The sequence below is a fragment of the Saccopteryx leptura genome, chromosome 12 (genome assembly GCF_036850995.1).
Source record: "Saccopteryx leptura isolate mSacLep1 chromosome 12, mSacLep1_pri_phased_curated, whole genome shotgun sequence".
Classification (NCBI taxonomy): domain Eukaryota; kingdom Metazoa; phylum Chordata; class Mammalia; order Chiroptera; family Emballonuridae; genus Saccopteryx; species Saccopteryx leptura.
The window spans coordinates 25,586,626-25,609,862 of record NC_089514.1 but is presented as its reverse complement, the minus strand read 5'-3'; the positions used below and the strand labels follow the sequence as shown (position 1 = coordinate 25,609,862).

The following is a 23,237-nucleotide window of genomic DNA, read 5'->3' as shown; positions in this document are numbered from 1 at the left end:
TTATTGAACAAGTATTAATTGAGTTTCCACAGGAGCTAATATTTGGGTGCTATGGTAGATTGTCATTCTACTAACATATGCTCTCTCCCCATAGGTAATGCCTGCCTGTGGGAGTTTGACCCATAATTTCAGGTCCATAAAAAAGGGACAAAGTCTCTATTAGAAGGTTCAAGGACCCTCATCTTTTTAAAAGTGAATTAGCTTTATTTTATATAGTTAATTATCCCTAATAACTTTCAAGTTGTCACCTGCTTTCATGCCTGGTTAGAGACATTTGGAATGATTATGTTGCAGAGATACTAGAGTTTGATTGTCTCTTCTGTAGTGGAAGTTTTCTACACCCCAGAGGGATACCCCGGCAGGAATCGAGCATTGTGTTACTAAGCACATTGAAACAAATACCCATGTGATCTGTCTTTATGTTAACTAACCTTTAACCAGTTGGTATGTTGCCAAAAGTTACTAAATAGTGATGATATCTTAGAGTTATCTTGGGGACTTTATTTTTGGGGTGTGTTAGAGTAAACAAAGAAGGTATGGAACCAAAATTTTCTCTACCATAACATTTTAATTTGAGTGAAGAATTTTGTGACTGCTCTCTGCATTAGACAGCACAAAAGGAAACCAGTGCAATTTCTTCATGTTTGCTTGATTACTCAGGTATGAAAAAGGTAGGTTAAACATCTAAAGCTATCTCCCAAGTAAAGCCAGATGGCCCAGCACTAAGGTTATGGATATAACCTAAATCTTTTTTTTTTTTTTTTTTTTGTATTTTTCTGAAGCTGGAAACGGGGAGAGACAGTCAGACAGACTCCCGCATGCGCCCGACCGGGATCCACCCAGCAGGCCCACCAGGGGCGACGCTCTGCCCACCAGGGGGCGATGCTCTGCCCCTCCGGGGCGACAAGAGCCGCGCCCGGGCCATCTTTGCTCCAATGGAGCCTTGGCTGCGGGAGGGGAAGAGAGAGACAGAGAGGAAGGAGGGGGGGTGGAGAAGCAGATGGACGCTTCTCCTGTGTGCCCTGGCCGGGAATCAAACCCGGGTCCCCCACACGCCAGGTCGACGCTCTACCGCTGAGCCAACCGGCCAGGGCCTATTACCTAAATCTTATAACTTGATTATGTTTGAGGGAAGTTTGCTTTTCTAATAAATAATCATTATTATTAATATGATACACCATATACCTTAAAAACATTTACTATGATAGGATTTTAGACTATAGTAAATACCCCCTAGATACGGCAATGTAACCTCCTCAAGCTAAAACATGAAATGGTAAAATTATTCATTTAATCCCTTTGAAAGTTACAAAATTATCAACATTTTAGAGGATGATTTGGATAAGTTGTCTTATATTTAGTGGGTTTTCAAATATATATATATATATGGCATGTGGTTGGATCTCAGCGATTTTGGAATTTACTGAATCTTTGGAAAATGGTTTTGAACCATACATTTTGATATTGGTGAATTTCTACATCATTATTTACCCACTATTTTTAAAGATATATGGGGTATTTGTAGACATTAACTAATAAAATCACATGTAAATATATTGCAACAACACATCCATACCTACAGAATATGAATGAATGAATGAATGAATGATAATGAAAAAAGCCCACATTCTCAAATTTGGCATCTGGAGTTAACTCCTTTAGAAATATATGCCCAACCCAGCCATTAATGGAGAATTAAATTTCACAGAGTGGTGAGTTCTGCGTGTTCTGTTTCCTCGCTAACTTGTTTGGTCAGTAATGCAGCTTTGCCTACTCGCCCTGCTATTTATACTCCTCACCCCCTCTCTCATTGTTCAGTCATGCTGCTTTAGACAAGAAGTCTACACTTCCTCATTTTCTAGTTGGTCTTTAACCCATGTTTTTTGAGTTTCACTCCCACTATTTCTTTGAAACTGTTCTTCTGCTAAATCCTGTGGACATTCTGCTCATTCCCCACTTGTTCCCTGCGCTGACACACTTGATTACTTATTTTCATGTGAGTCTCACTCCTCCCCTGGCTCCCAGGTTCCCTTCTCTTCCCAGACACTCTTGCTCAATCTTCTGAACGTGGTCTGCACACCCCTTCACGTTGTTTTGACTGTTTTTGTTTTTCAAGGATTCCACTTTGGATCATTGTCTGTTTATACATTCTTCCAAAGCTTCAGCAACTCACCCACTGGTAGATCTCAAATTCATAATCTGGTAAAGACCTTGCCTGAGCTCTATGTCAGGGTTTCTAACAAGCTTCCCAGATATTTTAGCTTGTATGCATCATGAGACCCTCAAATGCAACAAGTCTAAAAAATTAAACTCATCAACTTCACACTCTCATTCCATAATGACTTCTCCTATTATCCTTGTCTTGTGAATAGTGTCACCACTCAGTCATGCCCCCAAACCCAAAATCCAACAGTCATCCTGACAACGTCTCCCAAATGCTGCGCGTGAAGTCAATCGCTAAGCCTAGTCTGTGCCACCTCAGAAGCGTTTCTTGAGTCCTCCTGTCCTCTCCGTCACTGGGCTGCCTTGTGCATGACACTCTCCCTCAGTTGTCATGCTTTTGCTTTTGTGCACATTGTTCTTTTGCCTTGAATACTCTCCTCGTCTGTGTCACCTTTCTCCAGCAAGCATCCAATGTCATCTCATCCTTCCATTTTCATCCTTCTTTATAAGGTGCTTCCTGACCTCTTCCTCCTCTCCTGCCACTGTCCCATGTCACACCCCTGTAGAGTTAGGCACACCTTAACATTTTTATTTGTGACAGAGAGATAGAGAGAGGGACAGATAGGGACAGACAGGCAGGGAGGGAGAGAGATGAGAAGCATTAATTCTTCATCGTGGCACCTTAGTTGTTCAATGATTGCTTTCTCATATGTGCCTTGACCGGGGAGAGGGGGGCTACAGCAGAGCGAGTGATGCCTTACTTAAGCCAGCGACCTTGGGCTCACGCCAGCAACGATGGGGTCATATTTATGATCCCACGCTCAAGCCAGCGACCCAGCACTCAAGCTGGTGAGCCCCCACTCAAGCCGGCAACCTTGGGGTTTTAAACCTGGGCCCTCTGAGTTCCAGTATGATGCTCTGTCCACTGCGCCACCACCTGGTCAAGCAGGCATACCTTGACTTTCTATCACCATGTAAATATGTGCCTCTCGCACTTTTCACATTGCCTGTCCATTCACTTATTAACTGCACTTACTCACTTTGTTCCTACAGCCCAGAACTTAGTATCACTTAAAAAATGTTTCAGACATTTGTCCAACACACAGCATACAGTCTCGTGGGCTGTGTATAAAGGTATAATTTTTTTCCAGACTTTATTGTCAAGCTTTTAATTCCATTGGAATTAAATACACTAAAATAATCTTGCCTTATTAAGGTGAAGTTTGCTTACCATTAAAGGAATTCAGACTTACCCGTTTCTTTCCTGCCCCTCAGGGTGTTATTACGGCATGTGTATCATTATGACCTGGGCAAGAGGTTGGTAGAGAGTGGAAGTGTGGTCTGGTTTGCCGGCTCCCGAGTCACTCCTCTCTGACTTTCATTGAGGCGTAGGCCTTTTGTTTATTTTTAAGCTTTGGGCTTTGGCTTCTGTTCTAAGACATTTGCTGGAAAATATCCATGGCCTCACTTTGGTCTCCTGAGCTCCCTCCCAGATCCCGAACTCCGCTTCGCTTTTGCTCTGCCCCATGGGACCTGTGTGGACACTGTCGCCCCATTGCTCCAGCTGCCCAGACACTGCCCACAGTCCTTTCTGTAATGCTCAGGCTCGTGGATTAATATCTGACAAATATGTTTCAGGGAAAGTGTACAAGCTCTTCTCAAAGATTTATTGCACCTGATCACAGTTCCTACTTCTTCTGTCATCTCCTGCTGTTCTGTTCTTGGGCCTGACACACTAGTCTGACACCCTTTCTCACTGATACCTGCTCCCTGGCTCCTGCAATGCAATCCCCTGAGGCCAAGACTGGTTCCTCGTATGCAAAACCTTCGTTCTACACAAAATTCTCACTCTTCCCCCAAGAACTGTAACAGAATCAAGGGTCTTTTAAATTAAAACAGTGTTGGCTTTCAGACCTTTATCTCTGCTATGACTTAAAAACACTTATTTTTAAATCTTCATAAAGCAAAATCTTCTTTGTTCTGGATCAATTTGTCCTTACCCGAAAGCAATGCATTTCACTAGCTTTATGAGGGAAGAGCCCCGAGGCAACAAGGAAAGAGAATGGGAAAAATGAACCTGATCTGAAAGCTCTAAAATTTACCTGCAGTGGAAGTAGGAATGAATGGCATTTATTGTGTGCTTAGTGCGCACCTGGTGCCCGGAGTATAAAGGGGAAAACCAGATAGCCTTTGACCACTAGGTGCTGTCCAATAGCGAGGCACAGACACACGCTCAAGTCAGACTATTTCACCTTAGAATTATCTGGAAGACTTTTTACAATTACCGGTGCCTGTGATTTCATCTTTAGGCTTCTGATTTTAAAGTTATGGGATGGAACTTTGGTGTGATTTTTAAGCCCACCTCAGGCTAGTATATTGTATCATGCAGGGGTCCCCAAATTACCGCCCGGCCCGCATGCAGCCCCCTGAGGCCATTTATCCGTCCCCCGCCGCTCTTCCGGAAGGGGCACCTCTTTCATTGGTGGTCAGTGAGAGGAGCATAGTTCCCATTGAAATACTGGTCAGTTTGTTGATTTAAATTTACTTGTTCTTTATTTTAAATATTGTATTTGTTCCCGTTTTGTTTTTTACTTTAAAATAAGATGTGTGCAGTTTGCATAGGGATTTGTTCATAGTTTTTTTTATAGTCCGGCCCTCCAATGGTCTGAGGGACAGTGAACTGGCCCCCTGTGTAAAAAGTTTGGGGACCCCTAGTATAATGTCTAATGAACGTTGATAACCACTTCAATATGGAAAATGTCTAAAGGTGTGGGGACAGCCCTGGGCAGGTGGCACAGTTGGACGGAGCGTCCTCCTGATGGGCCAAGGTTGCTATTTGATCCCCAGTTGGGACACATGCAAGAGGCCACCAATGAATTAAACAACAAATGGATGTTCCCTCTGCCCCTTTCTCTCTTTCTCTAAAAAGATATCAATAAGTAAAAAGTTTTTAAAAATCTTTGAACAAATGTAAAACCTAATGTTGCTGGAACATTCAGAAATTATATGCTTGAAGAACCAATGGGTCCGTTAAAAATAGCTGCCTCAACAACTTCCATGGCTGGCAGAATTGGGTTTTGATAAACTGTGATGGTAAAACTTATTTGATATGCCAAACATTTTGGCTTGTAAAGAGAACATAATTTATCTATTCACTGTCCCTACAAAAAGAACCCTCCAAAATTGTCCCTGCTCCCAGTAAGTAGTATCACTACCAGCTGCTAGCCTGGAATTGTTCAATTCATCTCCCTTTCCCTGTCCTCCAGGGGATGTGTCCAGAGGGCATTGTTGATCAGCCCTGAAGGCTTTAGCCTATTAAATATCCCTTGATTCTTCTCTTCCCTCCGTGATATCACCACTGCTCTGCCCTAGCTCACGAGCAATCATTCCTTTCTGGTCGCTGAGCCACCAATGGTCCTGCACACTCACTCCACTCATCTTCCATCCTTCAAAAACATTTTTTTTTTTGTATTTTTCTGAAGCTAGAAACCGGGAGAGACAGTCAGACAGACTCCCACATGCGCCCGACCGGGATCCACCCAGCACGCCCACCAGGGGGCGATGCTCTGCCCCTCCGGAGCATCGCTCTGCCGCGACAAGAGCCACTCTAGCGCCTGGGGCAGAGGCCAAGGAGCCATCCCCAGCGCCCGGGCCATCTTTGCTCCAATGGAGCCTCAGCTACGGGAGGGGAAGAGAGAGACAGAGAGGAAGGAGAGGGGGAGGGGTGGAGAAGCAAATGGGTGCTTCTCCTGTGTGCCCTGGCCGGGAATCGAACCCGGGACTTCTACACACCAGGCCAACGCTCTACCACTGAGCCAACCGGCCAGGGCCCAAAGACATTTTTTAAAAACACCTATATGCCATCGGTGGATACTGAGTTGGCTGGGCTTTGAACAACAATGGAATAGGACATAAATTACTATTTGTTTCTCTAGAAACCCCCCAAAATCATGTTTTAAAGTTTTAAAATTTAAAACAATATAGTAGATTACTGGAGATATCACACAAGTCATTAGTATTTTTTAAGCTATGTTTAGAGAACTTCCGGTCTAGAGGGATAGCTGAATGAATTTCTACATTTGGTTAGCTAGATCTAAAGGATAACTAAACACAGTAAAAAATAAAGGCAGTAGAAGCAAGGAAGAGGACAAGGTATGATTCCCCCTTTTCCTTTTACAAAGTTTTAGATGTATTTAGAATAAGTAATTTAAAAAGGACAAAAGGTGGCTAGTCTATGCTGAATTCTGTGCACACATGAGTCACCATCACATGGCTGTTTTGGGTGTTTCCTTAAACACAGCTTCTGAAATTTTCCTGCCTTTCAAGGCAGTCACTGAGCATTGTTTTATTTCTGCTCTTATTTCCTGTCCCCCAAATGAGGTTTGGCTGTATTTTGATGTTTTACTAGTTAAGCTTGACTACCTAGTTAACAGAAAATTTTAGAAGCCTCTCATTTGCCTCTAATATGGTTGTTTCTGTAAGTATCACTCACTTGCTTTTATTTCTTGTTACTAGTGGACCAAGTTAATTGCCAACAACAGTTTGTCTTCACTCTTTATTTCTTCCTTTTCTAATTATTCATAGAACTTTGTTTTCTTTAAGAGTTTGTGTATTAAGAGTTAATTACAGTACAACTTCTACTAGATAGTGTTCATGGGCTATAAGTATATCATCAAATTTCAGCCAACATGTAAGTGGACTTCATTCTGAATTGAATGGATACTTCCACCTTTACAAGGAGTATTTTATATCCCTTACCCAAAGAAATATAACTCTTACTGTTGAGCTGTTAAAGCCTTTCTGATCTGAGAGGATAAATACAGCCTCTGAAACCATGTTTGCATTACAGTTTTCCATGTCTAATACACTCAGACCAGGTTTATGTAAGATCTTTCTTCTAAATCCCAGGAAAGTATTATAAATAAAACAATTTAAGTTATAATAAAAACTTTTCTTTTTTGGTCATAATACAGGTCCACCTATGCCATTAATTCAGACATTTCTTAGCTCTATGCAGAGTTTCTGTTTTGCAACCCACTCCCTCTAGAGAACAGGATAAGTTGAATCACAGGAGAGAATTTCTCATGCACAGCGCCAGTTGAGTACAAAGTTTCCTTGTGTGCAGAGTGGTGAAGTTGCCTTAACCAACTGCCTCTAAATAGAGTACATGTTGAACAGTGCAGTTTATTAATAGTCCTACACACTTAGTTCAGCACAGTAGAGCTCTGTTCAAATGAGATGCCCTAACCACATTATCCACACATGGTAGAATATAAATTGCTCAAACTTAATGAGTTGCTAAAACTCTGTTAAAGATTTTAAAGCATTTAAAGGTGCTGCTGCCATAATCAAATGAAATATATTTGCATTAATAATTAGCATTGAATGAAGAAGGTGTTTTAATTAATACTGTTTAAACAGTTCTGGTTTTTAGCGGTTTATGATTAGAATCCATATTTTATTGCATTTCTTGTCTGAATTAACCATTGAAAATTAAGTCTACTTGCACAGAATAAGGTGAAAATAATAAGGGTTAGCATAATACAAACAATTTTTTTGCTTGGTAGAATTTTTTTCTGTAATACTTTCTTTAGTGATTGAGTCATCTTCGAGTTTAAAGGAAAACTTCACTTTAAAAGGTTTTAATATTTTTATAGGTATCTCTGAGATACGTTTTTTTGCTATTTTAAATATAGAAACTGTGGTCTCCAAGCAATAGTGAGGAATATTTTCTACAATTAAATTTATCTGTGAATTGATACTGTACAGAAAAACTCCCAACCCAAAGTAATATCATAGAAAATATTTGAGGATCCATAAAATATTATGAAATTCTACATTAAATGGTAATTATATTTGTAAAATTACCATTATCTGCCATTTTAAAACACATTCACCAGGCTTTTATATTGCTTTACAGAAGCTAATAAAATTTTGTATGATTTTATATAGTCTCTTTGAAGTAGTTGAGAGGTTATTATACAAGTAAGGTAAGGAGAACATTTGCTAGAGAGGATTGTGTAAATACAGAGCAAGTCAGTAACGAAAGTTGTTAATGAGTCTGAGGAATCTGGAGCTTAATTTCAATCACCCACTAAATTGCACTGTAATATAAATATTAAAAGTTTGCTTCCTCAGGGATACCGAGAAAAGAATCGTTTGCAAAATCACATGGAGGATTTTGCAAGGTAGGAAAGGAATCTGAGCTAGGAGCCTAAATGTACTCTGCAGAGTAGCTTGCTTGGCTGCATTAGACAATGAGATGCGATAGGTTCCCCGTAATTTGTGTCATGTGCAAGGTGCTCAGGGCAACCAACAGGGTTCTAAGTCCTGGGCAAATGCTAGAATTACTTGAGGAATGTTCAATATAAACACACCTGAGATTACCTAAGAATAGGGCTCAGGATTTGTTTTTGGAGTTTTTTTTTGTTTGGTTGGTTTTTTTGTTTTTTTACAGAGACAGAGAGAGGGATAGACAGGGACAGACAGACAGGAACAGAGAGAGATGAGAAGCATCAATCATTAGTTTTTTGTTGCAACACCTTAGTTGTTCACTGATTGCTTTCTCATATGTGCCTTGACCATGGGCCTTCAGCAGACCGAGTAACCCCTTGCTCGAGCCAGCGACCTTGGGTCCTAAATTTTATATGGAACCATTAAAAAACCTTGAGTAGCCACAGCAATCTTAAGGAAAAAAGAAAAGAGTTGTATTTATCATGCTACCTAATATCAAACTATACTACAAGGTTACAGTAATCAAAACAGTATGGTATTGTTGTATAAACAGACATATAGCTCAATGGAATAGAGTACCCAGAAATAAACCCATGCCAGGATGGTCAATTAATCTATGACAAAGGAGGCAAGAATATACAATGAGGTAAAGACAGTCTATTTAATAAATGGTGTTGGGAAAACTGGACAGATACATGCAAAAAAAAATGAAACTAGACCACTTCTTACACCATTTACACGAATAAACTCAAAGTGTATTAAAGATTTCAATGTAAGACCCAAAACCATAAAACTCCTAGAAGAAAAAATAGGCAGTATACTCTTTGACATTGCTCTTAGTAATATACACACACACACACACACATTTATATATACACACACACATATATACATATATATTGGGGATATCTCCTTGGGCAAGAAAAACAAACAAAATAAACAAATGAGACTACATCAAACTAAAAAGCGTTTGCACAGCAAAGGAAACCATCAATAAAATAAAAAGACACCCTACTGAATGGGAGCACATATTCACCAATGATACATCCAAAAAGTGGTTAACATCCAAAATCCATAAAGAACTCTTATAACTTAGCACCAAAAAAAGCCAGATAATCTAGTAATTAAAAAATGGGCAGAGGAAATACAGATGGCCAATAAACATATATGAAAATAGTCACAGGGATCTAAAATACAGCATAGGCAATCTATTTAATAATATTATAATAACTATGTATGGTGCTATGGGGGTACTGGACTTACGAGGGGATCATTTCATAAGTTACATTGATGTCTAACCACTATGCCACACACTTAAACCTAATATAATATTGAAAGTCAACTCTAATTTAAAAATGAAAACAATTTTTAAAAATCCTATTCCTACTCTACCACCTGATTATAATGCTCAGCGATTAGAAGTTGACAGGAAAGTTGTTGTTTTGTTTGTTTATTTGTTTTTGCATCCCATGTTTGACTATCTATAGAATAGATTCTTAGGAGTGAAATTTCCCGATTCTCAAAGCAGAAACTTTCTGCGTCCCCAACCCCCCAAAAGCCTGTATCATTTTATGCCTCCCACGTAGCATGTGATAATGCCCATTCCTACACCCCGCCAGGCCTATGTACTATTAAACTTCTTTCTTATTTTTGTTAAACCACATTTAATGGAGAAAATTATATAGTTTATTGTTATTTCACATTTGTATCTATATAGCTTTTGAACACTGTACACAAGTCTAAAATATATATATTTTAATATAAGTGTCAGCTAGTCTATTTAATTTACAATATATCAAACTGTTCTGTTTTTATTTCTCTACATTGCTGTTGAAGTATAACTATGATATTTAAGTATCTTTTTTTCTGTGTCATAATTTATATAACTATTATTCTATTATTAAACATATAATGTCTTTCTAATACCTCACTAATATGATCACATACTAGTGAAAACCCTTTAACATAAATTTTGGATAGTGATATTACTGGGTCAAAGGTTTTAACACATTTATGGCTCCTGATAAAAAGAATTGTTAAATTGCTTTACATAGTGTTTTTATGACCATCAAGAACATATTACTATTAACAGATTCTTATAACTATCTGAAATATGGTAGACTTATTTTTTTTTATTTATGTAATCTACATAAGTTTACTTTCATAAATTTTACTCACTGGATTATACATGTAAAGAATGGTGAGATATGTATTTGTATTTTTCATGTTTAAAAAATGCTTACTTTATATAATGCTAAGAGCAATAGAATACAAAATGAGGTATAAATAAAATATATAAAATTATATATACCTCAACAATATATCATCTTAAAGTTTTTTTATTATTTAACTTGATGGAATAACATTGGTTAATAACATTATAAAAATTTCAGGTGCACAATTTTATAATAAAACAGCTGTATGTGCTCACCACCTGAAATCTGGTCTCCATCCATGACCTTGATTTTTAAGTTTATTTATATCCTTTGTGTGTGTGTGTGTGTGTGTGTGGTTAATCACAATGAGTGTTATGACAGGCCTGCATGTCCTCCAAATATTACTGGGGTCAAGAGATCTGTCTCTTTCTTTTAGAAAATTTACCTGTGGTGTGGTTCCTCATGCAACAAATATGAGCGTCTGAAGGCCAGCCAGGTTGCCATTGACATCCGAGACAATGAAAGGAATGGACGATCTCAGTTAATTACGGTGGAAGAAGGAAACGAACCAGCAGAGCTTATAAAGGTATTGTGACTTGGGTTGTTCTTGAAAGGTTACCAATCTGAAATTGTATGTGGGCAAGGTGTGCGTATGTCTATATGTATTAGTTTTAACAGACTCTCTACTACTTAGCGAGAGTTAGGTAAGAGGAGATAGAGTTATCTAAGCCATGGCACTAGGAAAGCAACAATGTCAAGAGTGGTTTCCCTCACCATTGCATGGTATCAGAGGAAGCCTTGACCCTCTCTTCTGTGTTATTCAAGGACAAGTAGACAGATAACATTTTTGAGGTTGACTTAAAAATATATTTTGAAAGAAAAAATGTTTATTCAGCTAAGTTTCTTGACATTTTTTTAATTCAATGATTTAAATTTTTTTAAATTAACAATTATTTCATTAAAAGAATTAAGTAAAATGTTATACCAAGAGATTAAATACTCCATTTTAAATATATTTTAATAATTTTAAAATAAGAGTTATAGGTAAGACACCTGTGATTTTTAGTATAGTTTTAATTAATTTGAAAATTGTCTTCATGGCTCTTTATTACTTCCATCACTTACTTTACCATTACATGATACCAGTCTTGGACATTCAGTTTTGACCAATTTTTCCCTTTTAAGAAAACTGCAGTGAGTACTTGAGTGTGTATATTGTATAATTCTCTTAAGTAAGATTACCAGTCAAAGGTTATGATCATATTCAGGTGTCTAGATACATGTTGATAAGTTAATTCCCATTATTTATTCAACAGATATTTATTAAACTCCTATGGTTAGGCAGACACTAAATGTTTGCACTAAATGCTGCTTCTTTCATAAACTCCATGTTCCTCCTCACTTTACAGAGCCCTGTCAGGATGTAGTTTGTAAACATTTTTTAATCTTTCTGCATTTAATAGTATCTCTGAATTTTCATTTTTGTATTTTCCTGAAATGATATGCAGTTTTCCCCAATGATTTTAGCCATTTGCATTTAAATTTTCTTAAAGACTATCTTGTAAAAATATTTCTAAAACACTTTCATTTAGAGCAATTTAATACATTAAAGTTACCTTGTCCAATGATAGCCTTTATAACACAGTGATCAAAAATTATATGAGATAACTATTGATTATAATATCTTTAAACTTTATTACTTTAATTACCACCAAACACAGATTTTCACATTAATGATGTTTTGAAAATAATTTTAATTTAGTGGAAAAATGCCCATGGTCTAATGCTAAGAGAAAAATTAGGATATAAAATTTTATAAATAATATTATCTGAATATATAAGCTTATAATATAGCTATATATTCATACATGCATCTATCTAAAAGAAATATGCTGAAATAATGCCAATAATACCAATATTATCTTTGACATTTTTTATATGACTGCTTGATATTTTCTTCATTTGCCCTTCTATTTTCAGATTTATTGTAACAGATGTGTATTCCTTTTATAATCAGAAAAAAAGATCAAAAACATTAGAGAAAACTTAGCTGGGTTTCAATAGTCAGAATAAGATTGCTAATAAATTAGATCTTGGATACTATTCAAAACAAATTATTGATCTTAATATTCTTCTAAAGTTTTTGTTCTAGACATGTGATCACTATTTTAGTCTTCTAATTATCATATTTTGAGGCAAAAATCTATATATAAATTGTATTTTTAATTGATTGTAATATCTTATTTCGATAGTTTCAAAGCTATTCTTTGACATAAATGGACCCAGAACAGAATTTGTCCTGTAGAGTACATGGTGGACAGAATGTTACATTACCTCTTAAACTAAGCTTTTTCATGGTCATCTCGGGTCCCAAGCAAGTCCCCTACCCTCTTGTTTCCGGTCTTGTGTAAAGTGAGGGGTTAGATAAGTGACTGCTATTGTCACTTTTTGTTCAATGACCTGTGATTCTATCTTGTCTCTTAGGCAATGTCTGTGCTTAATTTCAATCATTTGTAGTCTGTTCCAAGAAATAAAGCCACTGATGCTGAGGGCCTTAATTGTGTGTGTGTATGTGTGTGTGTGTGTGTGTATAATAACACCAATATATATATATATATTTGGTGTTCTTGCTTATTGAATTCCACCCAAAGTTCTGAGAAAGAACAGCTTAAACCTCCAATTAATATATTATACCATTAAAATAAGAACATGCAAATCTGAAGAAAAGTATGTGTAAAATATAACTTTGATTATAAAATATTAATGGTAGGGATAGGGGACATACTGCTTAATGTAAAATGCATGTCTCTATTTTAGGGGATTTTTATTCTTTGGTTTTTAAAATAATCTTAGAAAATGCCTACTTGGTTTCCATTCAATACACTCAGTATATTCTGCGTTATATTTGACAGCTCTCACTCAAACAGTGAACTGAATTTTCAGAGAGAGCCTTCATTTTTTTTTCCTGAAAAACCATTCAGTGGGATTTTTGTTTTATAAATGTTGTTTTTGTTATTGTTGTTTTCTTCTTTTTTTTTTACAGATTTTTATTTATTGATTTTTAGAGAGGAGGGAGAAAGAGAAGACAAGAAGCATCAACTCATGATTGCTTCACTTTAGTTGTACATTGATTGTTTCTGATATGTGCCTTGACTGGGCAGCATTCTAGGTCTATGCTCTATCCACTTCACCACCACAGGTCAGGTGACTGTCTTTTTTTTTAATTTTCCTGCTTTTTAAAAAATTTTTTTTATTTTTTTAATTAATTTTAATGGGGTGACATTGATAAATCAGGGTACATATGTTCAGAGAAAAGATCTCTAGGTTATTTTGACATTTGATCATGCTGCATTCCCATCACCCAAAGTCCAATTGTCTTCCGTCACCTTCTAACTGGTTTTCTTTGTGCCCCTCCCCTCCCCCAACCCCCTCTCTACCCTCCCCCCCACCTCGTAACCCCCACACTCTTGTCCATGTCTCTGAGTCTCATTTTTATGTCCCACCTATAATTGTTTTGTAGCCTGATTGCAGCTTTTAGTAGTTTTTGATGAATTCAATATGTACCTTTGATAAACTAGATTGTTTGGGCTTTCTTAATGTTGTGCCTACCTATAATTATAGACTTCAAAGAGGTCATGAACTTGGTTTGGAAAAAAATCTCAACTTCATTTTCACTAATCTTGTAATTGTGAATTTAGTCAACAAGCCAAAGTAACATGTACAGTACCTGTGACTTTCCAGGTGTCATTACTGTTACTTCAGATAACCTCAAAATATCATTTATAGTCATACTTGGTAATAACGGTAGTTATTAGACATGCTGTTCAATAATATTATTTAATGGGTTAATGAAGAAACCCATGTTTTTTCTATCACATTTGTTTTAAAATATAGTTTGATATTTTAATAGTTGTATTCCAATAAAATTGGTTTCCATTGTAATGTTTGTATTTTGTTTTACACATTTAAAAAATATTTGTCTTAGAAGGGACTTACAGACTTTAAAGTAATCAAACTGGTCCATAGCACACACATAAAAGGTCATCTTATTTAATATAATGAAATGCTATTTTCCTTTTCTGAAACTAATATAACTGAAACTAATTGCTAAAGACAGATTCTAAAAATCTTTTGAAATATCTTTTAAAATTAACTTTTTACGTGATCATTTTTAATGTGAATCTTCTAAAATTATTTATCTTAAAATTTTTTGAAAGTTTAATTATGATGATTAGTAATGGCTTGAAATCGAAGACTTTTCAAACAATTTGATGACCCTATTATCATTACTCCATAGTCAATGCTGAAATTTTGGAACATATCTTTCTAACACATTAGTGTGCTCAACACTGAAAATATTGAAAAATATTTTTTCTGAGAATTTTTTGAAAAATTGATCATTATTTTGAGATATTCGGCTGTTTATTGAGCACACTATTCTTTCCTTAGAATTTTAATATGGTTTATCTTTAGTAGAATCATAAATTTTTCTTTCAAACCAAAGCACTTTGGAGGGTATTACAGGCACTAACCAGACAGGACACAGAGACATGTATCAACAAGGCCATCTGGCGAAACAGGACATGTGGTCAGCTGCTTATCTGTGTCTTTAGTAACCTTTGAAAGCGCATATGACTAAATATGAAGATAATTCAGTAAATGGAATTAACTAAAGCTTGTAACTAAAGCCACATCCTACTCTGTTCTTGTTTTCTCTTCACCGTCTTTACGGTGAAGAGAAAACAAGAACATTCAATACATATATATTTATTTAATTTTTATTAATTTTAATTTATTTATGTTAACATGGATTCAAGTGACCCACTCAGTAATTATAACACCCTCACCCCCACCCCTGTGTCCCCCATTATACCTCCTTTGCCCCTCTCTCCCTAGCTTCATCCCCCCTTCCCTCTGGGATTTGCTGTCCTGTTATCTGTATCTATGTGTTATGTATATATAATATCACTAATCCCTTCACCTTTTCTGATCTCATCCCCTCATCCCCCTTCCCTCTGACCGCTGTCCCTCTGCTCCCTGTGACCCCACCTCTGCCTCTATTCCATTCCTCAGTTCAGTTTGTTCATTAGATTCCACATATAAGTGAGCTCATATGATATTTGTCTTTCTCTGCCTGGCTTACTTCACTCAGCATAATAATCTCCAGGTCCATCCATGCTATTGCAAAAGGTAATATTTTCATTTTGTTTTAAGGCAGTGATAGTTAGCATTCACCCAAAATCTAAAGAATCTTAGTGTGAAGTAGCACCTGACATGAGGGTATAATGCTTTCAAGAGCCCTATACTTGCTCTGCATGTTTATATCTGCCATTTATTGACAGCTTATTATGTGCCAGGTACTATTCAAGGCACCATATATGTGTTATTTTAGTGAATCTTTTGTTTGGATTTCTAGTATTTAATCCAGTTACTCATTTTGTTCCTTACCAATTTACCAAATGGGGGAAGTTGAAATATTCTGAAGAAAGCTAACAAATATATTAACAGTGTAGGGAATCACTTCTCTTGATCTTGGACCCTCTATAACTTGAATTAGGGAACTTAAGTTAAAAAGCCCTGAGTGAATGGTAATGTGAATGTGATCCCTGCTGCAGACACAAGGAGGCAGGTTTCTTGGACGCAAACACCAAAAAACTGTGAGTGAGTGACCTTTGTGCAAAACACAAAGGAATGTATGTGAACGGGTTTTAGAAAATTAGCCTAGAGGTTTATAGATTGCCCCTCCCCGGCAATACTGTTACCTTCTAATCAATAAAGCTCAGGGAAAAGGAGATTCAGGAGGTTAGTCTCTCTCTCTCTCTCTCTCTCTTTTTTTTTTTTTGTATTTTTCTGAAGCCGGAAACAGGGAGACAGTCAGACAGACCCCCGCATGCGCCCGACCGGGATCCACCCGGCATGTCCACCAGGGGGTGATGCTCTGCCCATCTGGGGTATTGCTCTGTCGCAACCAGAGCCATTCTAGTGCCTGAGGCAGAGGCCACAGAGCCATCCTCAGCACCCAGGCCAACTTTGCTCCAATGGAGCCTCGGCTGCGGGAGGGGAAGAGAGAGACAGAGAGGAAGGAGAGGGGGAGGGGTGGAGAAGCAGATGGGCGCTTCTCCTGTGTGCCCTGGCCGGGAATCGAACCTGGGACTCCTGCATGCCAGGCCAACGCTCTACCACTGAGCCAACCCGCCAGGGCTTGGTTAGTCTCTTTTGACTGCCTCTCCCTCTTCTCTTGACAACAGTTTGTGTCTTGAGCAGTTTTTCCATGTAGCACTGGTAGTTTCCAGCAGGCTGGCGAACTACAAACAGTAGAGTTAACCATATGCTGTAATAAAATAATAACATTTCAAATAGCCTTTCACTCCTTCACACCAAAGTTCAAAATGAAGACTGACACCTTACTGATAAGGTGTCACTCTTGTATGATCAGTCCAAATTAATACCACACTTGGCAATCATTTCTGAATGAGATACTTTTACCTTTACTTTGCAGCTGGAGTGAGCGAACAGTATAAATAGGTTAATGCAATTCTAGGACAGATGGACAGTATGGAAGGATGGATCTTTGCCCCCACAAAATCTACATCTGAGTTGATAAACTAATATAAATATTAAACTAGAATGGCAGGTTTCTAATCTATTTATATTGCCCCTTGTGTTTGTTATAATATCAGTGATAATATATAATTTTTAAAAACCTAACATTAAGTCTATAGTTTTTTTCAGCAATTTAGGTGAATTCTTATCCTTATATTAAAAATTAGCCAAATTCAGATATCAAAGGGCCAGATTACTACAATTCAATGATTCACCATTCTTTGACATTCATTTTATAAATTAGTTTTTAAAATACGTAATAATAGTTAACAGTAATATTCATTTTATATCAATTTACTTATTTGTCTTGTCCTAAGAATTAGCCAGCCCAGATATTAAAAGGTCGACTCTTCAAGAGTCAGAAACTCACAGTTCTTTAGAATTTGTTACGTGATTAATATTCGTTTAATATCAGCATTGGAAATGTGTTCACATATTGGAAAGAACTCCCTAAGATCAAAGCCATCTGGATGGTGCTCTCAAGTCCTATTTTTCTCAGAGCCAAGAATCACACTGTGGTGGGACAAGGTTATATTAGTAGTACTCAGGCAAATGAAGAACTGGTGTTATTGCTATTAGACTCACCATTATGTTTGTAAGGGTATCTTATGCATCACGACTTTACGTTGCTTTGGATGTGCGTGCATGAGCACACGCACACACACACACACACACACTCACACACACGTACATTTATTATTTACAAAAAGGAATTTAATATGACTGTCAGGAAAGCAGTTTGTTCATGTAAATAGGGTATACTCTCTGTAAATAAACCAGTAGAAAATCCTGAATCCCGGATATTCCATAACTGTCTGTTAATTAAGAACAAGATACTAACAAACTGTTAAACAAAGAAAATATATTAGTATGTGTATGCAAAGAACAAAAAGTCACACAAACTGGGAAGTAAAGTCCTATGCCAGGCATAACTGAGAAACCAACTATCAGTGCTCTATTTCAGTAAATGCTGGCAACTAATAAAGCTAACTAAAGAAAATAAAACTCAATGAAGCCTGATAGAGTACATGTGGAAAAGACAGAGATGCTGATGAAAATTTGTTTCGAAGCGAATGGGAATGTGTTACAATTGAGTATCTGTCGCTGTGATATTCACCGTTAGGGAGCAGCCTTGCTAGGTGATGGCATAATGTCATTGCCACAGAAGTCCCATAATCTAAGAAACTATTTTTCATGGATTTTATTTGCTTCAGAGGGCGTAACAACCAGCACCAGCACGGCAGATATCCAGTGCTGACCCTGTGGCTGGCATTCATCTATGGGCTTTTTAAAGACAAGCTAATTTAATTCTTACAACAGCCTCACAAAGTGGATACAGTTATAATTCCCTATCTTGGTTTGTGTTCTTCCAGAAGTCAGCTCTGAGACAGGAACTTGAGGCAGGCTGTTATCTGGGAGATGATCTTGGAAGCAGGAGTCAAATGAGGCAGTGGTTTGTTAACAAGTTATTTACTTCGAGCCACTGGGACATAGTCCCAGAGGGACCCTCTGAGAAGCTGTGTGGAACATACTTCAGAATCTGCCCACTGCAGGCTGAAGTGGCTGCAGGACTTTGCCAGTAACTCCCATCCCTCATTGGTTGAGGGGTGCTCCCCGGTGTTAACTACCAGAACCTGTGGACACAGTGGAGCTTGGTGCCAGATAACACCATCAGACATAAAGTGGAAGGCTTTGACCATTAAGAAATCCTCTGCAGGCGAGCCCTGTGGTGGACCGAGGGGAGATGGGCAGAGCACCAACAGCAGCTGTCCGCCCTCACTTTACAGATGCAGAAAAGTTAAGTCCTAGAGAGACGACGCAACTGCCCCAAGTAGGAATGGGAACAGTTGATCTGTGACTCACTCCAGAGCGTGCAATCTTAAACCTAAATAGACATGCAGTTCCATCTGCTATGAAGTTATTTTATAACTTCCAAAATTTTGCCAACTATTCATAACTAATAACTTTAGCAGCATCATGTTTGTGCCCAGTGAACCAGCTTGACCCTTTGTTTTATATCTCTTATTGTGAGCATACAACCTTTTAGCAATCATCATGGAGGCATTGGGTAGGGTAACTGGGTAGACATTTTCTTGGAAAGACATTACATTCCTTTTTATTTTCACTTTAATTTTTCAATTATAGTTGACTTTCAATATTATTTTATATTGGTTTCAGGTGCACAGCATAATGAATAGACAATCATATACTTTATAAGAGTCTCCCTCCCCTGATTTCCCACTACCCAATGGGCACCATACATGTTACACATTATTATTGACTACAGAAAATACATTCTTTTCATGTAAGTACAAAGGATATACAGATATTTTTCAAGTACTCTAGAGTATATAAAAGCCATTTTGAGTTTGCTCAATTAAATTTTCGTACTTGGAAATTTTCTGAATTACAGAAATACAGAAGAAATTGTCACAACTCTCTTGTCATAAAACTTAGTCTAGGCCCTGGTCAGTTGGCTCAGCGGTAGAGCGTCGGCCTGGCGTGCGGGGGACCTGGGTTGGATTCCCGGCCAGGGCACACAGGAGAAGCGCCCATTTGCTTCTCCACCCCCGCCCCCTCCTTCCTCTCTGTCTCTCTCTTCCCCTCCCGCAGCCAAGGCTCCATTGGAGCAAAGATGGCCCGGGCGCTGGGGATGGCTCCTTGGCCTCTGCCCCAGGCGCTAGAGTGGCTCTGGTGGCGGCAGAGCTACACCCCGGAGGGGCAGAGCATCGCCCCCTGGTGGGCTGAACAATGCCCCTGGTGGGCGTGCCGGGTGGATCCCGGTCCGGCGCATGCGGGAGTCTGTCTGACTGTCTCTCCCCGTTTCCAGCTTCAGAAAAATACAAAAACAAAACAAAAAAAAACCTTAGTCTAATTTGTTTAAACATGATGTGTAAATCAAGTTCATTTCCCTCCCCTACAGCCATAGGAAGAGATAGATAGTATAAATGTGTGTATGTGTTTATGGTGATGAGAGGCAATGAGAAAATGCTTCTAGAGGTTTAGCCCATCTTCTCATGAAAGGCATGCTCTGCGTAGCTATTTGTCTTCCTTTTGGCCTCAACGGAAGTAGCTGGAAAAAGAAGAGCAGTTTTTTTCTTCTCCATTCCTCCCCTCATCCAACCTAAAGTAGTTTTTCCTCTGGTGACCTTTAAAGTTAGTGAAAATAAGCAATAAGTGACTGAGCGAAGAAGCCCAGGAGCGTGCTGGCCGGGAGCCAACCTTGCGAGGGGGAGGGCGGGTCTTCCGTGCACCTGGTACCCTCTAAACGTCTCTGACTTCAGGACCCTTACAACAGCCTGTTTTTATGTATCTGAGGTTAAAAGAAATGAAATGTGTCTTGCCACTTCTCCTACCTGGCCTTGTCTGTAATAACTGGTAGATCACGTTAAGCTTTCTCACTAAGTGTGGAAGGAACCTTAGAAGTTTGTTTGCAGGCTGCTTCAGTAGCCTCTGTCTGCTCTGGGATTCAGCGGGGACGGGTGAAACCCAGTGAGCATCCCGGCAGTGCCAGTCTGTTTGCTGAGGGCAGGAACCACAGATAACTCAACCAGGATAGCGCCGGACCTTCCTCATACTGCCAATGACTCACAGACACTGCCTAATCTTGCGTGACTGATATATCCTGCCTCACCAAAATAAGGGCATATGTACAACATTAAATGGGGCGATATGATTGAAAACGCATGAGAAGATCAGGTCAAGGACTAATGACATTATCCACCAAGGTTATTGTAGAGAAACTTTAAAGGAGGGAAAAGATTACTACACCTTATTCTTCCTTCTCAGCATTGACTAATTCCTGCTGACTTGTCGCTAGGCTTTGCTTGAAGAAGTATATATAGATTGTCTTCAACTTATAGTTTTAAATCTAAAATGTAAGGTTTTTGACAAGGGTACACTATCAAGACATACAGACAATTTAATCATGTTAGATCAAGACATGAACAAGTAATAAGTAAGTGTAAGTTAATGAGGTGGGACAAGAAGTTTAATGGTATAATCATCATGCAAAGAACCAGAACAGTGAAATGCAGGGGCATCTCAGGAGGACAGAGTGACCCTTTGACCAAAGTAGGATTTGACTCAAGATGCAGGATCCAACTTTTATTGAGTTTTCACCATGTTCCGGGTACAGAGACATCACTTCACATACATTATTTCACTTAATCATCATAATAATTGTGAGTGGATGCTCACCTCCGTAGCACATATACTAAGAAATTGTGAGTGGAATTAATTGCTATATCATTTTAAATGCGGGAACAAGGTCAGAGTCACTTAGTAGTGGGTGCATCCAGCTCAGACCGCTTCATATCAAATGAAGGGATTTTCAAAAAGATGAGGGGGGATGCTTATTGTGAAGTACAGAAATTAGGAATCTCAAAGGCAAATGGAGGTGTCGTTCCAACACTGATTGGGTAGAAACGTTCAAACGGGTATGAGGTTTTACAGAAAAAGGTTTAATAATCCCCAGAAAAGGCAGATGGCCTCAAATCTTTACCTGATTTGCTCCAGGGCCACTTCCAGACCTCCAGACAATGATCAATAGTCCAGGGCAGAAGTTCACTAGGAAGCTATGTGGACATCAGAAATGCTTGGTAGACCTGTCCTGATGGTTCAGATGAACTCGGTTAAAACAGAGCTGATACCACCGAACCCTTGAGTTCATCGCTGAACCAGGCCCAGGGGGCTTTTCAAAAATACAATGCCACGCTTCAGTCAGAATATTGGGCTCAGATCCAGACTTCTGTACTCTTTACTCCCCAGATGGTTCCAGTATGCAGCCAATGGGAACAACCGTTCCAGTTGAATAAGTTGGCATTCTGGCTATATTCATGTTATAGTAACTTGAAAGTTAGTTTTCCATATAATAGTAACTTGTGAAGTAGCTTCCCACATAAGAATGATTTATGAGTTAACTTTCTTATGAGCTGTACCCTCTAAATCTAGTCTCTAATGGGTTGATATTATGGTAAACTGAGGACCAGACCTGCATCAAGGTGAGTTCCCCAAGGCTGCCACATTCCCTGAGCTAAACGGTCAACTAGCATTTGGGAGAATTACATGGCTGAATTTTGATTAAAATTAATTAAATTTATATAAAATTTAAAATTTAATTATTTTGTCATGCTGGCCACAGTTCAAGTACTCACCAGTAGTAGAAGCACAGGAGACCCTCTATGTTAAATGCTTTTAGGACTTGACGCCATCTTAGATAGCTATTATAGTGGACAATGTCGCTGTGAAATACTTCAGTTAGAGAAAATGAAATGCTTTAAGGACTTGACGCCATCTTGGATAGCTATTATAATGGACAACACTGCTGTGAAATACTTCAGTTAGAGACAATTAAATGCTTTTAGGACTTGATGCCATCTTAGATAGCTATTATAGTGGACAACACCGCTGTGAAATACTTCAGTTAGAGAAAATTCTATTGGACAGCCCTGGCCCAGATAATTAAATAGCCAAGTCTCTCTTGCAGACTTCCAATTCACCTGATCCTATATCTAAATATATATTTCACATGGTTTCTCTCAGTCTAAAATGCCTTCACCCACTATTTGATATGTTAGATTAGCCTCTACTTGATCTATGAATAGAGAGATGGAGGTGTTTTAGAGGCAGGGAAGTGCATGTCTGGGGGAACAGGAGAGCAGGTGTTGGGATCGCATATGCACCTTAGGTGGAGCTGGCTAAGTGAGGGCACAGCTTTCTGCAGAATTGCCTCTCCTTTTGTCTCTGTTAGCAAATATTTTCCCTTCCCTATTGGCAAATGTTTACTTGCCTTAAAGCAAGTAAATACACCTTAGCAAGGCTAATTCTTCCCTTTTACAGTTTATTTCTATTCACCATATGCTTGGAGACTATTGGGTGTTTTTTTATTTTTATTTCAGTTAGGGAAAGGAAATAAGGCACAAGAATTACTGAGTGATTAAAGTGTTAGCTTGCAGACCCTGAGAGCTTACTTTGTTTTCAGTGAAAGTAGAAGCAGAGTTTACACTAAAGCGATGTAGGTGAGAAGAGGGTGATGTCTGTGTTCCACAGAGAGCAGTGGTGGCTGGGGGGTCTGGGTCT

At 38.4% G+C, this 23,237-nt stretch overlaps 1 protein-coding gene across 1 annotated transcript in view; it reads left to right on the top strand.

Annotated features, from left to right (window-relative positions):
- SCIN (scinderin) overlaps window positions 1-23,237 on the top strand; it is a 77,095-nt gene that overhangs the window by 16,004 nt on the left and 37,854 nt on the right. Inside the window, exon 4 of the mRNA XM_066354098.1 lies at window positions 10,990-11,139. Within this exon, the coding sequence (XP_066210195.1) occupies window positions 10,990-11,139 (150 nt within the window). The remainder of the gene's footprint in view (window positions 1-10,989; window positions 11,140-23,237) is intronic.